This window comes from Grus americana, chromosome 1 (assembly GCF_028858705.1).
Source record: "Grus americana isolate bGruAme1 chromosome 1, bGruAme1.mat, whole genome shotgun sequence".
Taxonomy (NCBI): Eukaryota; Metazoa; Chordata; class Aves; order Gruiformes; family Gruidae; genus Grus; species Grus americana.
The window spans coordinates 56,379,157-56,406,590 of NC_072852.1; the positions used below are offsets into that span (position 1 = coordinate 56,379,157).

Sequence of the window (27,434 nt, forward strand, 5' to 3'; positions counted from 1 at the left end):
GCTACGAATACATCGTGAGTAGCAGGGTGGTGACACAGCCCCCGCTAAATGCAGCGTTGTGCCTGCCCCGAGGACACAAACACGTGCCAGTTCTGGCTATATGGGCAAGAGCAAAGGCACAAACCAGCCTTCCCCCTCCCCAGGCAGCAAGAGGATGAGCCCCACCTTATTCTCTCCCCCCCCAGTTACTTGATTCCAGACCCAGCTTAGCCATGCACCAGCGAGAGAGGACTGGCCCACAGGCGACCCAAGAGAACACCACCCGTGGTTATCGTTTGTTCCAGCCTTCTGTGCAGTAGGCAAAAATGAAGGTCAGCACAACACACACCAGTGAACAGGCAGGTAAAGGTATCAACACTCCTGTATTAAAGTGCAATTCAAAAAGTTACAAACATTCATGGTTGCTTTTTTTTTTTTAAATACAGAGTTATTAGAATATCTCTAACTTGGACTTAAAAGGTGTTTATAAATGAGGAAATTTACTTCCCTCCCATGCAGGGCTGCTTTAGGAATTCACACTTGCAAGTCGTGCAAGCCTGACTTACAGGAGAGCCCTGGCACACAAGGAAGTAAGAGGGAAAACACTCCTTCCCCTTCACTGTGAAGGCAGGAAGGCTGTAGGAAGAACTATAATCACCCCACACGCAAAGGATCACGAGGGCCTCCACCAGACTAGAGAGACTGTCTTCAGAGCAGGTTTAAGGGCACTATGTCCTAAGGAAGAGGGAAAGGCAGTGGCTGAGGAGCCAGTCTCTGCAAGAGAGCTGAGCGTTAGTAACATCAACGCCAGACTGCGGTTCCCAGCTGGGAGAGGGCACTGCACCCCAACCCAACTCCAGTATCACAGCACCTGCCCTCCCACGCTGCTCAGATGCCCTGGCTGCAGCGGCCCAAGGAAGAGATGAAGGCCGGTCTTCCCCTGTGGAGCTAGCATGCAGCACAAGCTTGCTCAGCAGAAGGAGCCAGGGCTGCGGGACCTGTCTGCTGACAAGGCTACTGCCAGGTCCACTTCCTAATGGAACACATTTTGCTCCAAGGCAAGCAGCCTCCTGTGCAGTACTTGACTCCATTATGCTTGAAGAATGGCTGCTTGACACAGGATCATTGCACAGCTATGAGACCTGCTTCTAGGAGAGCGAAAGGAAGACCGATTTGCACGCCTGCCAGCATCAGCTCACTGCCCTGCAGCACACCTTTGTTTGCTTTTCTATTTCATGTCTACAAAGGCAGGCTGATGGGGGCCCACCCCCTCGCTCTTGCACAGCCAAATGCTTCAATGTCTCTTAGGATGCACTTCCCCACGTTCGTCACACCATGACTGTTAGTTCAGGACACGAAACACGCTTCCAGCACGATACAGGATTTCCAGAGTCCCATCTCACGCTGAGCTGTGCCAGAATTTAAGGAAATTTAACACCTTTCTGGGGCACTCAAGTGTCTATGCAAGGAACCTTATGGGTCTCTAAACCCTTCCTGTTGGATGGTGCTTCAGAAGTCAAGTTTGGCATTCTAAGTAGTTTTACTCCAAGATCCTGGAGCCTTCATATTTCAGTCCTAGATTAATGACATGGTCTACTGGTGGTTTAAGAAGAAGTCCATCTCTCTCCTCAAGCCAACGGCAGAGCAAAAGTTGAGTGCTTCAACCCCAGGAGATAAAGCAAATAAGCAGGAAAGTGCTGTTGTTCCACCTTGTATTGCCACTGACTTAATGTTTAAGGAGGGCAGGTGCTCAGCTGCCCAGCACTACATATATTGTATATATAGAAAGAGACCTAGAGATATGCTAACCCGAGGGGTAGTAACAGCCAAGTTGCCTTCAGGGAGAGAGAGTGTGGGAGGCTGGTTGCAACTTCCTTCTGTTAGTTGTTCTTTTTATCCTCAGGAGGTGCATAAGGAGGTGGCTGATCCTGGAAGGAGATACAACAGAGTCAACAAACCTGCTTGTTTTATCATGAGCTTTTCCCAGATGTTCCCAGGCTTTGCTTACAAGAAATGACTGCTCTTCAGTGAGCTACAGACAGAGCCAGGTGCTGTTTTAAGCCGTCATTTCATCACACCATCCTTTCTAGTATCAGTTATACTCCAGGATATATGCTGCCTCCCATAACGTTTCTAGAGAAGGTCCCCTCAAAACCAGGTAAATCTATTGCAAATAGACCATTTAATCTATTTTAATCTCCACCCTCCCTTCACTTCCAGGGCTTTGTCTCTGTTGATGTACATAGCTGCGACCCAGCAGACAGCGAGCCCCTGGGCTGAGGGCCAGCTTTGCCACTCCATCGGTCTCCAGCCCACCACAGAGCCATGCGAGGCAGTGAAGGGCACAAGCTGTCTGACTGTCACATACCAGATGTAGGCTACAGCCCACCTACCGGCTGCCACTGACTGAGCAGTGAGAGACCACCCTGTCTTCATGCAGCCCAGAAAAAAATGAAAGAGAAACCCACATGCTCTCATCCTTAAGCGACCTGCTTTTCCTTAACTCTCCCCACTTTCAGGCCCAACAGAAGCAGAGAGCTCTGCATGTTCTCTGTGCCTGCGCAAATTTGTTACACCTTTAAGAGTAAGACAAGTACTGAATGGCTGTTACTGGATGAATCTTTTCCTTTCCTGATTCAGGATTTAATAAGCCTTCTTCATGGGACCAACATCCGTGCCTCCCTCCCAGGAAAATGTATACTTTCTGTGCGTGTTCAATATGGAGGCTCACTAGACTTTGCTAGGAAAGCAAACCGCTGTCTCTGCTAGTGACAGAGAGGGAGCAGGCACACACAGACCACAGGTGCAGTACTCACCATGGGCATGTACACATTGTGTGGATTGGCAGGGTTGTAATATGCACTGGAAGCTGCTTCCATTGCCTTATTGCCCCCTAGAAAGGGAGGAAAAGAAGCCATCTTATATGTCTTAGGCAGTGGCCCAAGCCCCAAGGCTTCTCCCCAGACACGGCTATTTTGAGGAGGCAACAAAGGTCCAAAGAGCCAACAGCAACTGCAGCTGGGTTTGAATTCAGAGCAGTTCAGGAAAGCTGGAGGCTGGCTAGAGCTGACCACAGGCTGTGCAGTGCAGGGCTGAGCAGCTCCCCCCACACTGTTATCTCAAATAATAGATCAAGATGACTTTGAGTTCCTGCAACAACAACAGCTTCCCCACCCCACGCCATGCTCGCAACACCACCCAAAGCCCAAGCCCCCAAACACCCTTTTGCACCTGCACCCTGGCAGTCCCCCAGTCCCATTTACCTGGCATCCCCGGGCCCATCCAGGCTGGGGGAGCTGAGGGTCCTGCAGCAGATGGCCCGGAGTAAGGGGGAGGTGGTGGCACATACACGGGGTTCATGTTTGGAAGAGGTGGGTAAATACCTGAAAAAGATGACACCGGATTGATGCTTTGGACTGTGGCAATGGGACAGAGGGGAAGAGCTCACAGGCCCAGCAGCACATTAGCTCTGGACAAGAGCAGCGGTGAGGGAAGCTCTGCAGGCTTGAGAGAGATGCAGGCAGCAGGGATTTGACATTTTGCTAATGCCCGTCATGCCAACAGGCAACAATTCTCTGCCAAGCAGCAGCACGATTTACAAACCACATTTTCACCTCCCACCCAGCCGCAACTAGAGACACACAGGTACGATGAACAGCACACAACAGATTTTGGCAAGGACAAGGATCCTTGATGGAGACAAAACTACAGTAACCCTCACCGTACCATTGTAATTTCTTTACAACTAACACCAAACACACCCTGCCAGTCATCACTACACAACTTCCAAACCTGGAGTCTGGGCGTATGGATATCCCATGGGCTGTGGAGCAGGTCCATAGGCATTCATTGGAGGTGGTATATAAGGATACGGTCCATTTGGTGGTGGAGGAGCAGCGTAGCCCCCTGGCACAGGTGAATAACCCCCGGGAGCAGGCGGGGCAGGTGCATACCCTCCAGGAACAGGTGTATAGCCATAGCCAGGGTTCTGGAGAGGAATGCCACTGGAAGCTAAGGAGCACATGTTTAGTAAGCCAGACAGCCATACAGAATAAAAGGAAAATAGTCCTGTTCATGTGGCACCACTTCCCTACATCTAAATTCACTACACAGTCCTGGCATAGTACTGTGCTTGAAAAGCACTGGTCTCCTCGCTGCAAGTTCACATGGTGCTGAAGGAAACCAGCTACAAAAACACTTGCTATCAGGTACCGGTTCCATCACAGAGCTCCCATTGCTGGAAGAAAAGACCATTCTAAAGCAAGGGTCAGTAGGGTGTTTTTTCCTTCTTTTTAAACTTTCTTATTAGAAAAAAAAATGTTCATTTTTAAATTTACATGTCTTTAAAAAGAAAACTTTATCAGAAAAAAAAAAATTGCTTTTTTTCCCCCATTTGAAAGTTTTAAATAGAAGTTATTTTTTAAAATTTATTTTCCCCCCCTTTCCAAATGCAGATGTTAACTTCCCCCATCTCACTCCACTATTACAGAACTGAGCTGAGGATAGGTAAGTGAATCAATTTTTCACCGTCACATATTTCAACTTTATTCCAGGAGTAATAAGGTTCTATAGAGAAAGGTGGTCCACCTCAGAAGCACAAACTCCAGAATATTCTGATTGCACAAAGCACTAAGATGAAATAAGGAAAAAGGACTGGAAGGGAAAACAAAAGTTCCCCTGGAAAGAGAAGAAATACATTGCTGTGGAAGAGTGCATAGGGTACCCTTCTTCCCACAAAGTTCAAAAAGAGCACTAGTCTCTAACTAGCTCAGCCAGCCATGGGGGAACTGCAGGCTCTGAAGACCCCTTACCGTTAGAGGCAGCTTTAAACATCAGCTGTCCAAACTCAATGGCTCCTCCACTGTTGAAAGTCAGTTTAAATGTCCCCTGCCCTTCCCAGCCACCTAGGAGAGAAAGAATTAGAATTGAAACAGACTATTAACCTCCTCGGTAGCAGTCAAGACAGCAAAACAGTTAATACTCCAATTATTTTTTTCTTATTTCAAAATTATTTTGCGTTCTATTGCCAGTAGGAAAAAATCATGGCGTTGCTATCAGATATTCTCAAGAAGACCAGGAATTTATTTCTTTATCCTTTAAAAGGTGATCCTCACTATAGTTACATAGAAACAGCCTACTCTAGATACCAGGTTGCTTTGTTCTTTCTTGTCATGGTTTAACCCGACCAGCAGCTAAAACAACCACACAGCCAGTTGCTCGTTCCACCCCCCTCCAGTGGGGTGGGGGAGAAAAATCGAAAAGCAAAAAAAAAAAAAAGTAAAACTTGTGGGTTGAGATAAAGACAGTTTAATGGGACAGAAAAGGAAGATAATAACAATAATAAAAGAATATACAAAACAAGTGATGAACAGCACTATTTCTCACCACTCGAAGCCGATGCTCAGTGGCAACCTGAGCAGCCCTGCCTCCCAGCCCACCCGCCAGTTATATAAGGAGCATGACGTATGGTATGGAATATCCTTTTTGGCCAGTTTGGGTCAGCTGTCCTGGCTGTGTCCCCCCCCAGCTTCTTGGGTGCCCCCCACCTTCTCATTGGCAGGGCAGTATGAGAAGCTGAAAAGTCCTTGACTGCTTGGCAACAACTGAAAACATCAGCGTGTTATCAGTGTTCTTCTCATCCTAAATCCAGAACACAGCACTACAATAGCTGCTGGGAAGCAAATTATGCCTGCCAAAACCAGAAAGTGTCCTGAAAGGTTTAATAGAAACTAATAATGAACACAGCATAAAGAAAGAACACTTAATTCACTGAGAATTTAAATTGTAAGCCTTCAAATAAAGTGTTATTGCTGACCTCAGTGGACTACAGATCAGGATCTGCAACTCAAGCTAGCATTTAAATCAAATAAAACATGTTTAATCTCTTTGACCCACAGAAGCTCAGATTATCAATGCTTAGGTATAATAGCAATTTTTCAGAAAAAATTCAAGTAGGCGATGATATTGCAAGATAAGTACTTTGTTTTGTAGGGGCTTTTTTGGTGGGGTTTTTTTGGGTGGTGCTTTGGTTTTTTGGTAGTTTTAGAAAAAAAAGCTGTCATCTTAATAAAAAATTTCATAAAATAACATCCTTCTTGCCTAACAATGAAGTTAGTAAAAGTAGAGATAGTCTTTTGGGGACAAAGTAGAAATAAAGTATAGAAATATAACAAAACAATCCACCATGGATAAAGTCATGCCCTTGGAGATTCATCCCTTTAAAACCACTGTCTTAGTAGGATTTCAGCCCGAGAAAGTGTGCTGACCCACAATCCCCAGAGGACTCAGTCACTTTAAAACTTTGTAACAAACAGAAAGCAAAAGCAGCAGCTCTCCAGATGCCATCAAAATGCACACAAACTCATTCCAGGGCTGAAGAGGGAAGAAATTCAAACCAGAAGCCTTGTTTTTAATCCCTGTTTATCTTCTGCAATTCCCCACATTTGGTCATGACCATGACTGTTAATCTTACCATAGTTTCATCATCAAATTGGGAACAAAGCTAAATCAACAATATACAGCAGCATCCTAGATGCACACAAATGTTCCCAAGTTGGTAAATGGCTACTGACCTCCAGAAAACAAGCGTGGATGCTAATTCTGTCTGTCAGTACCAATGACTGGTGACTTGGTCACTTACGCACCCTTCCAGGTCACAGGCAGGAGAAAACAAGCACATGCGGAAAACGAGTAAACATAACGTACACAACCAGACAGAAGTTACAGGATTAAACAAAAGTCATCCTGTGAAAGTCAGTTATTGGCTTTGGGGGCAGAAAGTAACACTGAAGCAGCGCCTTAACGTTCAGAAGACCCAAGTTCCTTCAGCGTGGACATGCTAGCTATACTGCCACAGCTACTCTGTCCTGTGCACGTAAGCCATCTATCTGATGTTCAGCAGAAAAGGAGTTGTGACGCTTGGGAAGAGTTCAGTCTACAAAGCATGGGCACATACCTCCTGCCTCAGCCTGAATCTGTCCTTTGATGTAATTGGCAGAGAAAACAGGCTGCTCAATCGAGCATCCTTTCACCAAATAAAACGGCATCATGAAAGACAGCATAGGATCCTTGCCCTTTGACACAAAGATCATCTGCAAGAAAGGAGGGAACACCTCTGAATTACGTGAATTAGATACAAAGGGTGGTCATGGAGTTCTAGTTGTTGCAGCATTCAAAGAGAGTTAACTCCTAGTATCAGTATGCATTGTCTTATTTCATAGCTTTAAAACTGCGGGATCCCAAACAGATTTGGTGGCACGTGGCTCACTTGCCTGAAGCATGTATGCTGCAAAATAATATACCACTTAAAACACACATGCACATTTACAGAGTTTTATTGCTCTGCTTTTTAAGGATAAGCTATGACGGTTACAAAGAAAGTAATATTGACTGACACATTATAAGAAATACATTCTCTAGACAGCGATTTCCAGGACTGCATGTGCCTTTGTAGGGAACTGGGATTGTGACACAGGCACGAACTATCCTATTTCCACCTTCCCTTCTCCTATCTGATAATCTCAGTGCTTCCTCTCATAACCAAAAAATCACTTCTTCTATCACCAACCAGGTTTCTGATCTACAGTCTACAAGATCCCTTGAGAAAGAAGCAGCCCTGCTGGCATCAGACTTACCCTGTAAGGGGTGAGATACAGCATCCCTTTCTTGGTGCCTTTGAAGGCTTCAGGCTTGCCCGTCACGTCACTGAAGGAGAGCTCCACATCTTTACACTGTTTGAGAACACTACAGGAGAAAGTCAGACAAATTGGAGAGACAAACTCAGCAACAGCTCTGACACACATACCCATTGCACATGGAGAGGGAGAGCACACCAGAAACTCTGAATAGACTCAGTTCTGATGTGGAGCGTGTCATTTTTCCTTTGAACAGAGAGATGGTTTTTGCAGAATGGAAGAATTCATCTTCTCACCTGTGACAACCCCTGCTCCCCCTCCACAAAGGGGAGCTTTAAGTGACAGTTTCTCTTTCTGTCTCCAAACCCATCAGGCTGAGGAATTCCTCTCTCTGCATGAGAAGAGCCTCGGCCAGGGCACAGAAAGGCTTGAGGTGTGTGAAACCCCCCCCAGAAGCCAAGGTAGCACCTCAGAGCAAGCCTCTCTCTCCAAGTTCATGCTCAAATTCAGGACTGGCCATCACAGGGGGAAACAGCACTGCTGTAACACCGCACCCACTGTGCAAACTGAGGAAGCTGCTTCACTAATACCCTCACTGCTGACCCTATTTCAGACTCACTGCTGACCCTACTTCACATGATTTAAGTAAATATTTGTAATAAACAGCACCATGCTACGGAACAAAACAAGGAACCAGTAATGTCAGCAAGAAGGTTATTATTGTTGGATATCTACGGGAACATTAGCAAAGCTTGCTAATGACACAAAGCCAGATGAGAACTGTGAACGCTGCAGGGTCAGGGCTATGGAGGTGCCTGAAAAATTAAACATACTTTCAGGAAAAATGGAAGCATCAACTCGGGAAAGTATGTCACTGAATCTACAGGGTAGATCCTAAACATACCACCTAATGAGAAAATTTGCAGAATAAAGAGCCTTAGGGGTGACAAGCTTGCAGCATATTGCAGTGGCAGAAGAATCTAAGGAGTTTTATGGTTCCAGAGCATGGAAAAAGAAAACACAAAACCCTATCCCAACACAAGTCTGAAGAGGCCAGATCTAAAGTAATCCTTAAGTATTCTGATCAGCATACTGTAGAAGTCACTTCAAGTCAGGAGTCAGGAAATTGCAAAATTATTGCAGGAAGAGAGGAATCAGCAGGGCCACTGATGGGGAAACAACCAAAAGCCCTGTAGTTTCAGATCATGTGTTCTTTACGGAAGAGGAAAAACGTAACAATATAGATGTATCTGAAAAATGCAGCTATCCAAGGAGGAAGACATTAAAAAGTCTAGCTTTAATAAGAAAAAACCCCAACAACCTGACCAAGAAATTCTACTGGGACATTACTTCATAGCTGAGCTAGATGCAGATTCTCAGACTGGCTGGGAGGGATAGACTGATGAGGCAACGGAGCTCTTTCATTTCCGAGATGCAAAGGGGAAACGTTTCTTCTCAGCTAAATGAAACCAACTCCTTGACAGCTGGATCATACCAGAACACTTCCTCAACCACGTCCTCTAGCAGCATTCACGTCAGTTTGCCTCATTGGGAAGAATTTCTACATAGTCACTGTAATGTTTACTCCTTTCCAGCCACTCACACACGCAAATAACCTGCAGCCACCACCACTGGGTGTAATTAGGCTGCTGAACTGGTTTGCATCTGCATGCCCATCCAGGGCTGTCACGGGAGGGCTGTGCATCCCACGGAGCCATGCTGCACCCACCTGTGACGAAGCAGCACCTCGAAGAATGGCTTAAGGTCAAGGATAGAGAGATCTCCTTTAAACCAGCAAAAGCTCTACATGTCAAAGGACTTCCCTGACTGAAGTATTAGCAGTCAGTTACAAACTTAACATTATCTGGAGCATATTTTTGGAGTGCATTTTTCCTGTTGTTTACCAGCCCCGAACCAACTCAATGATCCTTTACTGGGCCTCTGGTTTCTAGGACTTCTCCAGCCAAGGCCAGGATGTTGGGAGCACCCAAACACAATCAAAGCGAAGCCCAAGCCTGTCAAGCTGGTCTGTCAATCCCCACTCGGGGCGAGGGCAGGCATCAAGTAGCTGGTTGCGCCTTCACGGCGAGAGGCGCTCCCCCCCGCGCCAAGGAGGGGGCCTTCGCCTCTGACGACAAGTTTTTCTTACTTTGAATTCAAGCGATTAAGACTCCTGCCTTAAGTGGCCTCTGCCTCTCTGACATCACTAATTGCATGACATAAAAAGAAGCCAATTCCTTGTCTGTCCCAGGCGATGGGAGCTCACTCCTCACCCAGGACACCCGCTGGAACGGCACTAAGGATCGCCGAGCTCCAGCTGCGAGGACGGGGCAGCCCTGTCGGCTCCAGCCAGGCCTGCTCCCCACTGCCTGCCCCGGCCCGTTCCCACGCTGCCAGGGAGGGCTTTAACAACACAGCCCCCGGGCCGGGGCCGGGCGGGACGCGGGGCCGCCCCAGCGGGGCAGAGCTGCCTCCCACCCCCGGGCCCCGCCGACGCCCGGCCCGGCCCGGCCCGGCTGCGAGGACACAGGCCGAGGAGGAACCCCCCAACCTGGCCCCTGGCCCCCGCCCCACAGCCCCCCACGGCCCCGCAACGGCCCCCCAGTACCTCTCGGCATTGGGGATGACGACACAACCCTCCTGCGAGTGGTTCCTGTTCAACGCCATTTTCGCCCTGTTCCCCCCGCCCCTGACCCTGTGACGTCAGCCCCCCGCGCCCCGCCCCAGTGGCAGCCACGCCCCTCGGTGGCAGCCACGCCCCCCGTGACGCCTTCCGGCGGGCACGAAGCGGAAATGAGGCGGCAGCGGTTGTCAGGCGACTCTGTGTTTAATGGCCGCCGGCGGAAGGGACGCTACAGCTGGCGGCACCGCCCGCCCCCGCCCGCCCCCGGGCACCGCGTGTTTCCCGTGACGGGCCGCGGGGCAGCCCCGGCGTCCGGTCTGCTTAAGGCCCGTGGGCAGCCGCTGGAAAGGGCCGCGGCCCGGCCCCTCATGTCCCCGCCTGGCGGCGGCACCGGCGGCCTGCGGCTGGCTCCCATTTGGGCCTGAGGCGGCCGGGGAAGGCGCTTTCCCTAACCCCCCCCGGTCCGGTGTGTGGCTGAAGCGCGATTTTTGCCGTCCTCTGTGTAACCCTCGCAGTGCTGCTTTCCGAGACCGGTGGTGGGGTGTGAAGGGTGCTGGCAGCCTTTTCCCCGAGACGCCTGCTTACAAACCGTAGCAAACCGTAATTAACGTGTCCTCACAACTAACCACAAATACTAGTGCCTACACATAGCGCTGCTTGCTCTTCTTGCTCTCTCTGCTCACAGCGTAGCCACACCTGTCGTGATGTTCGTTACCAATGTAGCCTAAGTGGAATTTGTCCAGCATTAAAAAAAAGACCTTTGGGATTTACCATGCAGTGCAAAATTTTTCTGGTGAATGGCTTATGTGGTGAAGAGTTGGCGAGTCTCTGAACGCACTGAGCGGGTACCTCCGGTGTAAAATTTAGAGTCTACCCCCTATGATACCATTCAAGTGATACCTTTGAGGGGAACATCTGACTTGTGGTCATCCTGGGACTCAGCTGGTGGCACGTGAGAGCTAGGATCCCTTCAGGCTTTTCCCAGCTTATCCATTGGCAGAGACTTTTCCCAACAGAATGTCCTGCTGTTGCACAGCACAGGAAGTTTTTTATATTTGCCATTTGTAGACTTTCTGGTAGGTACGCAGATACCAGTAGGATATTTACATGATCGGATGGCAGTGAGGAATACCTGAGCTTGCTTTTCTCAGTGAGCTTTTATGGATCCTTTAGAAGTAGTCTGGGATCTGACAGGAAATTACAGAGCAGAGCTTAAAAAACACCTTATTACAAACAAACAAAAGTTCCTAAACCTATAGGGCAAAACACACGGCCTTGTCCTTGCAATCCATGTTACAGGCAAAGGAAAACCTCTCCTGTTGCGTGGAGTCTGATTTGCTTTCATGAAGCCGGGCAGCGCTGGCTCTCTGCCATAACCCTTGTTTGGGCCCAAAAGTTGTAGAAATGACCATACCATAGCCCAGTGGCAAGAGAGTTCCTCTAGAGCAGTCGCGTGGCCACCAAAGAGCTGTGTTGAGAAAGCAAGCACAGGGAAAACCTCCGCATGCCCCTGCTAAAGACGACGGAGCCTGGCTTCATGCTTCAGTGCAGTGAAGAAGAGGAGCCCTGAAGGAGTCTTTCCTATTGCACTGGTTTTAAAACATATGTAGAGGCTAGGCAGGAGCAGCCGCAGCAGCAGCAGCAGAAGATGGCTGAGAAGATGCTTCTGGCAGCTGGTGATGCTGGGGACACCTCTGTGCCTGGCCGGCTGGTGGAGACGAGCTGGGAGGAGGCTTTGACCCCACGTTGGGCTGCGGATGGCTGGTGTGGATGGCAGGATGGGTCACAGTGTAGCAGGGTGGTTTCTGCAGGGTCCATGGTATGGCTGCTGGCACCAGTGACAAGGCTTTTGTTCTCTGCGGGGATGAGGAGGCCTGGAACAGGCAGGAAGGCAGGTGCAAGGCTACATGCACACGCTGCGTACAGGAACACCAGGAGCCGTGAACATGGATGGTGAAAGGACTGTGAAGGGCCGGAATGGCCCTCCTAGTGGTGCTGAGAACGGCTGATTTGTGGGAACAGGTGGGAGCAAGAGTGAAGAGACCTTTGCTTTGCAGTAACAGCACCAGAGAAAGCCACAAGATGGACATATGCTCTTAGGTGGTTTTGGTAAGGCTTGGAGCACCCTCTTCCCAGCCCTGGCACCCGTACAGCTCTGTCAACCAGCCTCAGGCTTGGCTTGAGTCCTCCTCTGCTGTCCCCTCGCTGGGACCTCTTCCTCCCCCCCACGCCAGCCTTTCCAAACCCCATCCCAAACCCACCACACTTCCCCTTCCTTGCAGCGTTGCCACCCCGTGCCATGACATTCTGCACTTAAGTGCAACTGGCTGTTCTCCTGGAGGTGACAAGCCCTGCCAGCTGTGTGACATGCTAGGACATCTGATATTCTTCCCTTCTCCCTTCTGCCCAGCCAGCCCTGACACTCCACATGGCTCAGGGACATCCAGAAAGGAGCTGACCCAGGCTAGACACAAGCATATAGTCTTCAGTAAAGCTGTGCCTCATTCTGCTCCTGGGTCTTCACCTTCCCTCCCCATCCTCTCCAGGGGAGGGTGAAACAACAGCTTCTCAACAGGACACAAAAGCACATTGATAAGGAGGTGTGAAAGCTTGGGAGAGGGAGAGGGAGGAAACAGCCTGGAGAAGAGGAAGATTCAAGTACCTGGAGAAATGAAGGAGAGACAGAAAGGGTCCAGAAGAGAAAGAAAGAAAGAAAGAAAGAAAGAAAGAAAGAAAGAAAGAGAAAAAGAGAGACAAAAAGAGAGAGGAAGAAAGAAAAAAAGGAAAGAAGGAAAGAAAGAAAAAACAAGAGAAAGACAGCAAGAGAAAGCAAGAGAAGAGAAGAGAAGAGAGAAGAGAGAAGAGAAGAGAAGAGAAGAGAAGAGAAGAGAAGAGAAGAGAAGAGAAGAGAAGAGAAGAGAAGAGAAGAGAAGAGAAAGGAAGGTAGGCAATGGAGGGCTAAAAGGGAATGAGGACAAAAGCACAGGAGAGGACAACATGGAAGCTGGGAGGGTAGTAGGAGGGCGGAGGAGCAGCACAAGGTGAGACTGCTGGAGCAGCACATGCAGCCTTTTCAGTGAGGAGGAGGTATCTCTTGTGTTCCCACCATCAGTGGAGACCCAGGGAGACACGCCGGCCCAGTGCTTCTCAACCCACGGCTCTTTGCACTCCTCCAAGATCCTGAAGGCCCTGTGCCGAGTGGGTCCCAGCAGGGACCACCCGTGGCACTCACTGTCTTCCCTGTGCTCCTGCAGCAGAGGGGCCGTGTGGTGTGGGAAAGGTTCAGCACCTGCTCAGCACTGGTGGAGAGAGACTGCTGCAACAGGGGATGAGGTGGGGTGACCTCAGGGCAGCTTGGTCTCATTTGCACAGGATCAAAAGCCTGTGACACAAGTAAGGCTTTTGATCTTAGCACTGGGCAGGGCAAATGCACCCTCTGCAGCAGGAACACATTCTTTTCCTCTGGGTTTTGCTTCTTTTGGAAAATGTGGCTGTTTTCCCCAAATACTTTGATACTTCTCAAATAGGTGCTATAGCCCAAGAAATAATTCTATCTCTACCCACTGGTCACTTCCTCTGACCCGCAAAACATGTCAGTCTGTCACTTCTTCCATCTATCCACTTCCAAGCTGCCATTTCCCCTTGGGAAGCCACAGCAAGATAATGGGGATAAAATGCTGGGCCACTGTGCCCTCAGACCAATTCCACCCACCGAGGACCCAAGAGAAATCTCTGCTGCCATCACTTGAAGACACTGCATGCACTGACTCCACCATCTCTCCTGGAGTCTCTCCTTGCCATGTCTCCAAGTGATAAAAACAGGACCACAGCATACCCCACACCTCCCACCCCTGAAGCCTTCCTGCTCCCAGAAATCCTTCCCCCCTCCAATTTCACTCAGGCAAGACACACAGCTGAGACACAGAAACAAGAGAAAGGTAGGTGACGGACAGTCCGCTGTGCAAAAAAACAAACTGAGAATGAGGACACTCTGGGAAGGACAGGGGAGATGCCTTTGGTCACTCCCCGGCACATAGGTAGGTACACGCACACATGCACACACTCACGCTTGCATCCTCTCACGCACACGAAGGATGCGCCACATGCTTCAGAAACAGGCCCATGGTAGAGTCAAGGGTAGCAGGGGTGGGTTCTCCTATCCAGAGACACCGGGTGACAGCGAGGATGTCATTCACAGGTTACTTTCGTGGTTTTCCTCTGTCTCGACAGTCATGGGGGGCAGCCCTCCATTGTCATTCAGCCGCTTGGCCCTGTAGGTCTCATAGTGGATGTTGTGGGTCACTTCTTTTAGGTCCTGAAGGTGGGTCCTGCAGCGGACAAAGTGAAGATGGGGTTGGAAAGAGGATATGGTAACCAACATCAGCGTGGTCAGTACTGATCTTCTGACGATCATTTTATTCCCTGAGATAAATGCAAGATTGTTCCAGTCAGTCTGGCTAATGAGCGTACCCCTCTTTCTGTATGGGTGCCATCATACAACTGAGAGCTGGGGCATCAGCATTGAAGAACACATACACAGGATGCGGGATATGGGCTGAAATCCATGGCTGTGCTTGCCAGTGTCCTGCCCCTCTCACACCCATGCCAGTGGGGCAGCTACTGCCCGTCCTGGTGTATCACAGCAGCCATGAGCTTATCTCATCTGAAGCGGTGGTGAGACAAGGAAGCACCAGGAGGGTGTATCAGGTCCACTGCAGACCATAACCTGTAGAACACTGCTGTGAGCAATGTCCCTAACCTCCACAGAAAGCTTGTGGGCTTGGGTTGCTGTGTGTTTTGTGATGATCACTTGGTTAGGATGTATTTACTGGAAGACTTAGGGAAAGCACGTCTGCTGCAGAAGGTATCACAGAACAAAAAGAGGGTGGTAAGGTGATGTCAAAGCATTGTACCTGGTGAAGTGTCTCAATATCACTGTACCTGCAGGTGGAATGAGCCACAGGGGCTGGCTTTGAAGTGTGTTTCCCTTATTTTCTTATTTTTGGTGCTGTTTTAAAACCTTACGGTGTTTATAGAGAACAGAGGTGACCCTGGATCTGCAGCTCTTTTGCAGAATTCAGGGCAGATACCAGTCGTGCTGAGACAGCTTCATGAAACAGAGTAGGAATAAGACAGGACAATGAAAGCTGAATGAAATATGGAGCTTTTCACTTCCAGGTTGTATGTTACAGCCCATCCCTCAACTTGGTAGGACAAATGGTCTAGGATGGGGTAGTGACCTCTTTCTCACTGACTCCAGCCCAGAACTATGTCAGCAACAACTAGAAATTGTTGCAATACAATATCCTTAATGGGATATAAGGGGGGTGCTAATACCCTGCTTTTATCCAGGCATCCAGATCATACATGAAAACCAGCATCTACTTGTCATAGTGGTCGTGTCACTAAGAGAGGCACCTCTAATTCAATCCAAACCTACCCCACATAAGCTTTCACTGCCTGAAATGTACTTTATCTTCCTTTCCATAGGGCCTATTTCACTCTAAGAGGGTCTCAGGAAGACTCCTTCCTCATCAAGAGCAGACTGTGCATGACCATGGCCTTACCTGATGACAAAGTCTCGAAGTAGGGCAAATTCACAGTGAGTGAGGTTTTCCACTGAAAAGAAAGCAAGCCATTGTTACGTTTGATTTTTCCAACAACACCTTTATGGTTACAGAGCATGGGAAGGTCATTGCCGTGGGGCAGGTTCCAGGTGGGCAGAGCCTACATCAGAAAGGACAGACAGTTGTGCGAGCACCACAGTGTCAGGCATTGAGCAGACACGCTGCCAGGTGCATGTGAACTTTCGTCGGAAAACCAAGGCAATCTCAGGAGCTCAGCTTCACACACTGTGGTGTTCAGAGTGGCTCCAGCTTCTGCCAGTTGGTGGTAGTGGTAATGCATTGACCATGGCAGTTCCCTCCCAGCAGACCTATTTAAGAATTCTCCTCTTGCTTGGTTTAAAAAAGTTCATCGCAAAAGGGATGAGAAGGTAGCCCTGGAACATATTATCTGGACCCTTGTCTATTACTGGGGCCTGCAGAGATACTTTCAGCTCCCAGAAGCAAGGGGGTTTTTTACCTTCAATGATTCCCCAAGGTGTTTTCCTGCCCAGGACTCTTTTGCCATTCACTTGGTACTCCTTGTCGCTGCCCACTACTGCGAAGGGCATGCTTTCCTGCTGGGGAGAGACATGTGGAGAGACCTGTTGAACCCATTCAGCAGAGAAGCACCATCACTGTTCCCCATCCACCTTTCCTGCTCTCAGCTCACCAAACACAAGGCCTTGTCCAAGGGAAGAGGTTCTCCAGAGCAACACTTCACTGGCTGTCCTCTTCACCCATCAGTGCTATTCCTAGTATTTTGGGCCCTTGCTTTACAGGTGTCCTCGCACCCCCTGAACTTAGTGGGTAGCTTGCAGCAGTGCCAAGGGCTCTGGAGAGTGGGGCAGAGCTTTTCTGCACCCATCTCCCGCATTTCTGAAGAGGGGGATGACCAGAGAAGTAGTACCTTGGCGTAATCAGGAGAGGGTCTTTCAGCCCAGGGCTGCTCATAAGGGCAGTTTGTGGTATTTCTCACAAAGTCTGTAGTTCTTCACCCAACGGAGAGGGCTCAAAATAATCCTCCCCAACAAGACACATGAACATTCAACAAGTTTAATGGCTGAAATGGTTGTACTGAGGAAGGCCAGACATGGGGCAGAGGTGTGGCTTTCCTGGGAAGTGGGACAGTAGGCAAGGCTGTTGGGAACCCAGATATCACTAAGCACAGGGAGAAAACATTTGTTTCCAGGGCACAAGGTGCAGGAGACCCTGCTATCCATTAGGTTGTGCAGATGTTAATAGATTTACTGTGCTTTATAGATTTCCCTGGACCTGGGAAGGGACTGCAATTACCACAGGAATGGAGATTAAAAAGCAGTTTATTTCTTATGTGTGAGACTATCCAAACCTAGGGCAATGATGCTGAAGTGCAGAACAAAATATGGTGCCCTCCTCAAAACCAGTAACGGTTTGGAGAAGCAAAACCCATGTAGTCTTTGTCAGAATGTGTGATGTATTGCCAAATGGGAAATGATTAATTAAGGTGGGGAAGGTAGGAATTTCTACTGGGGCTGTGACAGTTGAGGGAGTTGAAAGGGCAAGTGTCAGGCAGCAATGCAAGACTCCTGGAGTTTCTTGAGGACTGCCATGGAGTCAATCTATTTTCATTAATGGCCTAGCCACAAAAATGATGAGAGAGATAATTAAATGTACTAGCATCACAAGGCCAAGAGCTGTTGTCAGTACAAAGGCAGACTGGGCTATTATCTGGGAAGATGTAAGTTTGAGGGACAAAGAGCAGCTTTTAGGGAATAATGTCAAGAATCTCTGCTACAACTTCAGAGCTCATGAACAAGCAGCAGCTGAAGGAGTGGAAGGACCCCAGGTGCTAGTCAGTCACAAGATGACCATGAGCCACCTGTGTGATGCAATTGTTTAAAAAGCACATGTGGTTCAAGGGCTTAGTAGTTTAGATCTCAGAAGAGATGGGGGACTATAGGGTACCAGCACTAGAAAATTAAATTAAACTGGAGCAGGCACAGAAAAAAGTGACTAGGAGCACGAGCTGCTGAGGAATGGGAAGCTCATCTGAAGGATCTTGTCTCCTTAGCTGAACAGATCAGCAAAGGATAATACTGTTCTCTATAAAGGCCTGAGTAGTGGAGGGGACCACTGAGCAGGAGAACTGCTCAAGTCAGTGGTGGCACAAGAACACAGGTATAATCCTGTGTACAACCTGGCCATGAACAAATATGGGCTGGAAATTAGGAGACAGTTTCTCATGCTCTGAAGAGGGAAGGGTAGGACAAGCCTTCTCACAGGGGCAGTGGGAGCAAAGAGCTGGACTGCTTTTCAGGTAGAGTTTGGGCAGCAGATGAGAGGGTTCATGGGGTGGTTTTTTGGGACAGAGGCTGGACATCAGCTACACACCAGGCCCCTTTGGTCCTTAATGGAGGCCAAATAGAGCATTCAACAAGAGGAGGTGAAACATAATCCATTCACATTCAGCCTTCATAGCATCCTGTAGTAATGACTGGACAAATTAAACTGGGAGGCAGGAATGACCATCCCTTACGTCCATTGCATCTTTCACTCAGGGATCATGAAGCACTTAAAACCTCCTAGTGACACGTGCCTGTTTTACACTCATTAAATATGACCATCCCTCATCCCCCCTTCCCCTCCCACAATAAAATGTTTCCTACCCTGATTTTGTCATTCTCTGTTTTATCCTCCAAGTCCTCGTCAAATTCTTTTTGGGGGTAAAACTCGATCCCGTTTACTTCTAGCTCTTTGCGCACCTGGGCAGAGAGACATTTTGCAGCACAAAGCAACACAAGCCTGAAGGAAAGGCAGGTGGGATGACCGGGCAAACGCATCTGGGACATCCTTCCAGCAGGCAGGGGCTGGAATAACTGTCCCCAGGGAAGTGTGCAGCAAAGTGAGAACACATTGCAGGAATGATGAGTCTTTCTTCCCCAACCTGTTACTTGTCTGGCTCTGCAGTTCCCGTGACAGAGCATATCACAAGATATCACAGGGATGTCACCTTTCTTCCCTCTCTAACAGATGTCCTCAGAGCCATAAACAGCTGCATGTTCAGGACTTACCCACCAACCCAGCGCTGGACCCTGTGCATGCCCTGAGGACTGTGCTGCAGTCCCAGGAAGGATACCGCTCATTTCTCCCACCTCCAAGCCGGGGCAGGGAAGGATCCCGTACAGGAGAGGAGATACTCACTCTTTGTTTGAATTCGGTCTTCTCCTCCAAGGTCATGGTGTCAGCCTTGGCAATAACCGGGATGATGTTCACTACCTTGCTGAGATGTTTCATAAACTCCAGGTCCAAAGGCCGCAAGCTGCAGCCCAAGAGGGAACAACATGGAAGGGGTCACTTTACTGTCCTCACTTTTCATCCTAATGATTGTTCCAACATTACCAAAGGGCATCAATGAAACCTCCCTTGTACGTACCCCGCTTGCCACCACCATGGTCTCTTTTCCTTCTTCCCATCCATCCTGCCCTCTCCCAAAAAACACAGTGGCGTTTGTCCTGCCTTTGTTATCCTAGACCCTTTCAACCCCTGCAGCACCCGAAGTTAAGCTAAACAGTGGCCCGCCCCACAAGCAGGACCCTGGGGTCCATGGCTGAGACAGAGCAGTGCAGGGTATATATCTGCCATGGAGGCACCAAGGGCTTGAGGAAGGACGAAGGATTGTGTACATACGAGTGGCCTGTGGGGGAGATGAAGTAGAGGCAGCAGTGCACTCGCGTGTCTGGAATTCGCTTCTTCCTTGCAATATTCACCTCCTCTTTCAAAAATTTTTCATATTGCTCGTTGATATATTTCTCAATAGGCTCCCAGCTGTTAAGGTGGGAGAGAGAGAGAGATGAATAGACAGGTACAAATCTCCCCATGTTCCTGCCTACAGTGTTCCCAGCTCTGACAGCAGCAAAGCAGGCTTTGGCATAGAAAATATCCGCCACAAACATCTCGCCATCAGCAGAGACATTTAAGAGTTTCTGTGACTGAGCACAGAAATAGGCACTCACTGTGTAATGTGTGCATACCCCCGAGCATGCGCACAGACCCATGGTGCTCACCATTCTACATCCCCGTTACTGGACCCCTGAGTGCAATAGTTTCCCAGCCACTGTCCAGGCCAAGTAGATAAGAGTCACTCCATATACCTTCTTAACTCCAGCCCTTTCCTGGACACAAGGCTTTGACCATGCAAAACTCACCAGTTCTCATTGTTGATCTGGTCCCCGAATCCCGGCGTGTCGATCACTGTCAGCTTCATTTTGACACCACCTTCTTCAATGACTGGGGAAGAAATTGCAAACAATCATATGCCTCCCTGGGGACCTGCTCCATCATGAAACATGCTGCTGTGCCCTAGAAGGGAAGAAGAGCACTCTGCCCTCATCCCTGCCTAGCAAGCATGACCAGGCCAGGATGGGTCATGCCTCAACAGTTGTGATCCCCACTTGCATTTCTGACCTCAAATTCTAGTAATCTCTGCACCAAAGCCGTCTTATACCACTCTGCCACAGGAAAATGGATTTGTGCTCAGTCTGTAGCCCAAAGGTAGTACCTACCTTACACAACTTGTCCTCCGCTCCAATGCATCATCCTGAATCTGAAATGATGCTCATTACTCTGCACCACTGTAGAAAGCTGTGCTGATGCTTTGCCATGAGGAGATGTGCTTTACCAGGCTTGGGATGGGACCCACCAATGCAATTTGTATAGATCATTAAATGTTTGCAGGTGCAAATGACTTACAGCAAGCCTTAATCCACAAATGCAGACTAATGTCTTGTCTATAACTCTTTATGTACCCCCACATTCGGCTGTGGCATCAGTGAGTTTAAGAAAAGCCTTGGCTGAGTCTGAGACCGTCTAGAACTGGCACTTGTCCTTTAGCTTCCCATGGAGAAAGGGCTGCCTAACAACAAAGAACTGTTTGCATAGATTATTGGGGTCTTCTGCAAGACTGTGCTGAAACATCGGTATTGCCTCCACCCCAGTAGCCTGGCTCTTACCATGCCCAATGGCTTTGATCTCCACTGTCTTGGGGATCTTCTCCTCCCGGTTCCAGCCTGAAGATTTGCGGCTCACCTGGGATTTGAAGAGGGTGTTCACCAATGTTGACTTTCCCAGTCCACTCTGACCTGAGGATTGCAAAGAGGAAGCTCATGACGTCTGCCACAGCCCGGCAATGACAGTAGGGCCCAGGAGACAGAGCCAGGCTGGCAGGGGAAGGGGCTGTAGGTGTCTCCTTGCCTTGTGCAGGCTCTCCTTTCCCCCAGAGCAAGCACTGTCTGCTCCCTCATGCCCTCCCCACAGGGCTCGCTCTCCCACCTGGCCTCATAGGACAGTCCCTGGCCATGGTTCCCAGTGCCTTAGCTGGTCCTCACCTACCTACAACCATGATGTTGAAGTCGAAACCCGTCTTCATGGTTTTCTTGCGCATTTGCTCAATGATGGTGTCGATACCAATGTAGCCCAGCAAGTTGGCGTTAATGCCCATGGGTTTCATTGGTACGACTGGTTTTTGTCGTGGCTCTGGGACCAGCTCAGACATGGCTGCTTCGTTTTTGCTCTCCACTGGGCCTGCATGGGGAGAAAGATTGAAAAATCATCATTGAGATGTAACGAGGACCTCCCTGCTGGCCTTTCACAGAGCCTGAGGACAATTTTGAGCATCCATTTCAAGGGCTACTGAGGATGACTGAATGGCAAGATTTTAGCAGTAAGGCTCTTCATGGAGGAACATGTACTTGAGTTTCCAGCACCCTCTTCTATGTATCACTGCAGATGAGGAGGTGGAGAAGTGGGGTTTGTTGAGCACACAATGTATTGATGGCTACCTCCAAGCAGCAGGAGCAGACCCAGCGAAGCTGGCTGGACTTCTAATCAGGTGCCCAAAGCTCTGTGTGTGTCTCCTCATTTTTGTCTCCCAGTTCTCACCAGGATCACCAGTGTTTTGCCCCTCCAAGTTTAGCATGAAATTTGCAATGGAACAGACTTTCAAAAATTATCATGTGTCACGTGCCAGCATTGAAACAGAGTTTGGGATTTACCATGAGGACTTGCAAGCTTGTCCCATGCCAGGGGAGGCTGCGTTAATGTCTGTGCTGTGCAGGCTGAGTTCCTCAGGGAAGGCAGTGGTGGAAGTGCAAAGTATGGCCACAACCCCCATGTCCGCCTCCCGCCTGTAGATCAATGGATTTTGTCATGCTCAAGAAACTAATCATCGTGATCAACAGACTAATCATCTGCACCTTTCCCCTCTCACCTCCCCTTCCTCACTTCTTCCACATAAAACAAATGGGCAAAAAGAAAGGCCCTGCAGGCTTTCTAGCCTCCTTGACTCTTTTTCCGGTGATGGCACACACTGCTTGGGGCGGGCCTTGTCCATTTATCTCTGTCTCTTGTCTCATTAGTGAGCAGCTCCCACCCGCTGGGAGGAAGCCGGAGGTTGGGAGAGGACAGGGCACAGAAGAAAAGCTGTAATTGGTGGGGAAGGGAGGCGTGAGGGATGAGTCTAGAAAGGAAGATGAAGGGGATGGGAATCAAATACCTTTCATATACAAACCAGCTGCAAACTAGAGCCTGTCCCACTCTAATTACTTGACTCCTCCATGCTTTGTCTCATTAGATGGTTATTTTTCCAGGACAGGGACAGCATGTGTTTTTGCTTGGTAAGCACTCCGCTTGTTTTGGATGCCACTTCAGTTCAAGTATCTCACACTAAATTATCCCTTTCCATGATTTTGGTGGAGTTTTTCACTACTCTCAGCAGAACGTGCCGGCTGCAGAGGAGCACGTGAGCAACAGGGCAGGCGACTGCCATTTTGTGGGTGACACGTGCCTCTTGGAGAGGAAGATGACTCACAGGTCACAGAGCTGGGGACACTGACAGCACCGGTCCAGGGTCCCCATGACAGCTCAGCCAGGCCAGGCAGAGACCGGGGCTGGGGAGAGGTCAGAGAGATTTTGTTCAAGGACAGGGTTAGGCTGCAACGGGCTGCATGGCTGGCTGGTAACCCTGCCTAGCATTCCCACATCAAAGCTCCTGCACAGACACTAAGGGCTGCTCTACACAGTGAAAATTTTACATTTTATATAAGCTTTAATATCCCACTGCTGTGTGCTGAGGGCAGACCTTGCGGAAGGGCCACCCTTGGCAGGGAGAAGCTGCTTTTACACTGCTTGGGAAGCTTTTTATGTTAAACTGGGAGAAGGCATCTTCCCTCCGACTGAGAGGACGGTAGCACAGCCATCCGTGCACAGCATTGTGTGTAATGTCTGAAGGTTCTCATACCACCTCTGTTCCACCTTGCCCACAGGAGAGATGTCTGCCAGAGGATGGCCCCCCCTGCCCTGCTCTTCCCCACTGAGTGAAGACACTCTGAGCTATCATCATCCTCTCCTGAAGCAGCGAGCAGCTCCCTGGGGAGACGAGAGCACAAGACAGACCGTTGGCTTGAGCCAGGCTGGCAATTTGGAGCACCTTATGCTGCCGGGCAGCTGCCGGAGGAGGCAGCCTGCCGAGCCGAGCGCTTCTCAGCTGCAATCCGCTCTTACGCCCGTCAAAGCTAGTCTATGCCTTTTCTGCTGACAAAGCATCCCCTGGGGCTCCTGTTGTCTTTTTCCAGCATTCTCAAAGCTGCTGCCAGCCAGGAAAGCCCATCTCTCTGGCACAGCACAGAGGGCCAAGCCAGCCAGCTCTCCTGTACCCTGCCCTTTGCTCCTTCTCTCCTGGGCTGCCCTGCACCACCTGTACCACAGTCCCATGGCTGTGCCGTGCCTCTCATCCTGCTGCAGCATCCTCTAGTGCACACCCCACACAGCCTTGCTGGGGTCCCACCTACCCCAAAGGGAGGGAGAAGAGAGAGTGAGACAGGGAATGGCGAGGGGACATGGGGCAGGGGGCTGTGGCCCCAGTGAGGCACTTGACTACTGCAGTAATGGGGGCAAAGAAACCCCAGAGGTGGACAGGGAACAGGTCAAGGTGGGAAGAAAGCCCAGCTGAGCAGCTGCATGGGATGGGTGCAGGACCTGGGCCATGAGGGCTGCGACCCCTTTGCTGCCCAAGCTGTAGCTTGTCCTCAGGGAGTCTGTTGCCCTCTCCTCTATTCCTTCAACTCCTTGTTCTTACACAGGGAGGAGGAAGGAGGGAAGTTGCTGGCAGGCAGCCTCAAGGTTCACTAACCGGTTCATAATTCATCCCTCAATCTCACCAAGAGACGCTGTGCCCAGAGCCAGCAGAAGTCAGTAACTCTGGTGTGGACATCTCAATATGTGGTCATGCCTTTTCAGGCTTCACTGCTGGAGCCAGAACCTTGCAGTGGCTGGAGCAGGTATTTCAGAGTCAGGTTCCTGAGCACCTATAAAAAGTCTTGAGACCAGGAGAAAAGATCTCCAGAAGTTTCCTTAAATATTTCCTGGATTTTATATCAGTGACATTGCCCTGGGTGTTTTGACAACCCCCTTTCTCCTCTTGGTCACTTGCCTTCCTCTCTGTATGGGGTGCCTTCCCATATAGCCTCAGGAAGGGAAGCCCCAGTTTTGCAAAGAGGTACCCAAGGGCTTAGCTTTTTGCACACCATTTTCCACCTCTTGACTTCCATGGAGGAATCCAAAGAGCCAACAGAGGAACAGCCTGCTGAGGAGGTCAGGGTGTGTGAAACCAGGGCCAGAGCTATGCGAAGCATCTTGAGACATGAAACTTGTCTACCTGGTCTCCTGGGAATGGGTCTGTTTTACATGCAGTAATGCTAATACTGCCATGAAGCCTCATTAGCGCTCTGACTGACTGGTCAAAGGGTGGCATTATGCATCCAAGGCACATCCCATAGCCCCTCCAGCTGTCCCCTGTAATGAATACATGATAGGGCACTACAGCCAGTACAGCTGATAATCAATAGAGGGTTAGCCAAGGTTAACCACTTGCATGCACTGTTTGTATTGCCACCTTTTTCCCTGCTGCTTTGTTCTATGTGCTAAGGGAAGCTCGTTTAAGAGGATGGTTGCTGGTGACAGGCACCTCTGCTGCCCAGTTCCCAGTGGGAGGTGGCCGGGCGGGGCTGCCCGGGGATAATCTCTGGCTCAGAGGAAATGCTCCACTCACCTCCAGAGCAGGGAGAGGTGCAGCACCTGGCTCTAGGGCAGGCAAGGCCAGAGGGCCAGTGGGTGTCCAGAGAGGTCCCAGCAGTCCCAGCTATCTCCTACCTCTAACACCCACAGATCCACCCCAAACCTTCTCACTGGAAGGCCATCATACGTGGCCAGCAGCAGACACCTTTTCCACAGAGCATCCTTCATGTCCGCCTGCCTCTGATGTTTGCAGCAGCTTGCTGGGGACAGCAGTGGCCCCACAGGTCCCTTAGGGGCTCAGGTAGTGGGGACTTCCATCTACTCTGTCCCGATAACCCAGATACAATCATGTCCCCTCCCCCTGCCTTCCCATCCTTTGTCTGAGTGGCAAGAGGGAGGGAGGGCTGCAAACAGTCGCTCACCACAACCCAGCTTCCAGCAAGGAAAGCCTATTTAACCCCCACATAACACATGGACGGTCTCACTGTGGCTGTCCTGTGTGGCACGAGTCTGTCCTGCTCTGGCTGGAGGCAGTGATCCACACGCACGTCTCACCCCAGCCCTTTCCACCTGTGTGGCCCTGGACCCACGGTCCCACTCCCTGCAGGCACAGGATGGGGACAAGGGGACAAGGGATGGGTTCAGAGCCTGAGGGTGGCTGGCAGGAGTGGGCCCTCGGTGGGTGATGCCAGGTCCCTAGGAAGGAAAGCAAGCAGCTGCTGCGGTAGCACAGCCTCCCCAGGCCTTGCAGGCATCTGGTCCTTGCTTCAGATCCACAGAAGTACTGGACTGAGCATCCCTCCACTGAAAAAAATCCCTTTCCCCTCCATTTCCGTGATGACCCCAGGGCATTTCTCCCAGCTGTGCAGAACAAAGGCTTGAGCCATTCCGGATGTACCGCCTGACCTCAGGGCGCAGAACAGAGCCATTCTTCTTACCAGATCTTTTTGCCTGGCCTGAGGATCACCAGGAATTTCGAGTGAAGCAGGGAAACATCCCAGCCCTTTGGGCTGCTGCAGCCTTCCCAACAGCAACCTTCCTTCCCCTCAGCACTCTGCAGAGGGCTTGGGCAGGAGCCCGGCTCTGCCGGGGCTGCAGCGAAATCTAGGGCAGCGTGTGCCGAAGTCTCTCTGGAGAAGCAGGAGCTGAAGGTGAAGGAGCTGGGCACATCCCCAGCCCAGCCACTGCAGGGTTAGATGCTCACCTCAGTCCCAGCTGTACCCTCAGTCCTTCAACCATACCCTGGCTCCGCACCTGGGCGTCACAGCTGTATCATAAGGCAAGAGGATGCTGAGCACCCCTGGACCAGGGTACCCAGCTGCCTGTCCCCCTGCCTGCCCGCCGCTGCTGGGGCTCCCTGCCCGCCCGCAGGCTCCTGCGCAGATGCCCAGGGAGCAGCACAGGACGTCCCTGCTGCCCCCGCAGCGACTGCCTGTCACTGGCAAGGGACAAGCCAGTCGCCGAGCAGCTTGTGGGCTTTCCCCAGCCCTGGACCAGCTGGGATTATCTCTTTCAGAGCAGCCCTTGGCGCCAGCTACTCCCCATCAGCACCACAAACAGCCCGTTCGTTCTCCTTCATGCCAGACTACTACCACCGAAAGGAAAAAAAAAAAGAGGAAAGACAAAGACAGGACCGATTTTCCCTGCTGCCCTTCAGGGATATTCCTCCCTGATGGCCAGAGCTGGGCAGCACGGGGGCACGGTGGAGGGTGCCTCCACGAAAAGCCCCAGCGGCGTCCCTCCGGCATCGCCCAGCCCTGCCAAGCCCAGAGCATCCTACCTTTGAACATGAAGATTCCTTTGTCTCCAAATCCTCTCCCAAGGGGGTGGGTCTCCCCCCACTTTTTCTAGCCTGATGCTGATGCGGTGTGGTGGGCTATGAGGCTCTGTTTTTACCTCTCTCTTTCTTCCCTGTGTCCTCTTCTTCCCCCCTCTCCTTCCCCTCCTTCTCCAGTGGCTGTTTCAGCGGAGCGGGGATGCTGGTGCTGCTCCTGCTGCCATCGTCATGTGACCTGAATATTAAACATCGCCGCAAAATCTCCCCCCCGCGCACCCTCCCCTGGCTCCATCCCAGGCCCCCGCCAGCATCCGTGCCTGGGTGGGCACGGCCGTGGGGATGGGGGGGCCACTGACAATGGGCACCCCCTGTCCCGGAGGGGACCCCCTCGCACACCCGCACCCCTCCTCCCTCTGCACACCGCACAGGCCTTTTCTCACCACTTTCCCTCCCAATTCCCCAGCGGTTTCAGCATCTCTGCTTTTTTTTTGGGGGGGGGGTGGGGTGTATTTAACCCTTTGTGGCCTTGCCCCAGCAGGGCTGAGAAAGGGCGCTCTCTCCCTAGGTATTTATTGGTTTCAGGGGATTGCAAGGCCTCCTTCTGCTTTCCGGGAGAGAGGAAATTGGGAACGTTTTGGCTCATTAAAAGCGATTTGCCCTTCAGCTCCACTTGTGGAGGCGTGAGAAACCTTTTCTCCTCCGGCACTGCGATTCCTGGCTGTTAGCCCGCAGTGCAGAGGCAGAGCGAGCGCCATCCCAGCTCTGTG

At 50.5% G+C, this 27,434-nt stretch overlaps 2 protein-coding genes across 6 annotated transcripts; both read right to left on the reverse strand.

The window, feature by feature from the left end:
- Positions 1-343: 343 nt before the first annotated feature.
- WBP2NL (WBP2 N-terminal like) lies at positions 344-10,313 on the reverse strand. Of its 2 annotated transcripts, XM_054817684.1 has the most exons (8): positions 10,222-10,313; positions 7,614-7,722; positions 6,935-7,070; positions 4,791-4,883; positions 3,772-3,990; positions 3,243-3,362; positions 2,796-2,872; positions 344-1,907 (listed from the first exon to the last, which is right to left on the reverse strand). In XM_054817684.1, the coding sequence occupies exons 1-8, from the start codon at positions 10,278-10,280 to the stop codon at positions 1,860-1,862; spliced, it is 861 nt and encodes a 286-aa protein (XP_054673659.1). In that variant the 5' UTR covers positions 10,281-10,313; the 3' UTR covers positions 344-1,859. The 2 variants fall into 2 exon arrangements, with proteins under 2 accessions (XP_054673659.1, XP_054673652.1); XM_054817677.1 differs by lacking the exon at positions 10,222-10,313 and having other exon boundaries at positions 7,614-8,012.
- A 111-nt stretch (positions 10,314-10,424) lies between these two features.
- SEPTIN3 (septin 3) lies at positions 10,425-26,897 on the reverse strand. 4 transcript variants are annotated; one of them, XM_054813182.1, is made up of 10 exons: positions 26,671-26,897; positions 21,210-21,401; positions 20,831-20,959; positions 20,027-20,108; positions 19,509-19,646; positions 19,023-19,140; positions 18,488-18,583; positions 16,321-16,417; positions 15,804-15,855; positions 10,425-14,564 (listed from the first exon to the last, which is right to left on the reverse strand). In XM_054813182.1, the coding sequence occupies exons 1-10, from the start codon at positions 26,678-26,680 to the stop codon at positions 14,429-14,431; spliced, it is 1,050 nt and encodes a 349-aa protein (XP_054669157.1). In that variant the 5' UTR covers positions 26,681-26,897; the 3' UTR covers positions 10,425-14,428. The 4 variants fall into 4 exon arrangements, with proteins under 4 accessions (XP_054669157.1, XP_054669156.1, XP_054669160.1 ...); XM_054813181.1 differs by having other exon boundaries at positions 16,321-16,420; XM_054813185.1 differs by having other exon boundaries at positions 26,787-26,893.
- Between the last annotated feature and the right edge of the window lie 537 nt (positions 26,898-27,434).

What these genes read in the sequence shown, in the direction of transcription:
- WBP2NL (XM_054817677.1), bottom strand. Translation starts at nt 7,787, where the DNA reads ATGGGTATGTGTGTCAGAGCTGTTGCTGAGTTTGTCTCTCCAATTTGT. An exon ending in TGTATCTCACCCCTTACAGG is followed by an intron (nt 7,071 to 7,613) that starts GTAAGTCTGATG and finishes CCTTTCTTGCAG; the next exon opens with ATGATCTTTGTGTCAAAGGG. An exon ending in GATTCAGGCTGAGGCAGGAG is followed by an intron (nt 4,884 to 6,934) that starts GTATGTGCCCAT and finishes TTTCTCTCCTAG; the next exon opens with GTGGCTGGGAAGGGCAGGGG.
- SEPTIN3 (XM_054813181.1), bottom strand. An exon ending in GATCAAAGCCATTGGGCATG is followed by an intron (nt 20,109 to 20,830) that starts GTAAGAGCCAGG and finishes TTTCTTCCCCAG; the next exon opens with TCATTGAAGAAGGTGGTGTC. An exon ending in AGACCGAATTCAAACAAAGA is followed by an intron (nt 18,584 to 19,022) that starts GTGAGTATCTCC and finishes CTCTCTGCCCAG; the next exon opens with GTGCGCAAAGAGCTAGAAGT.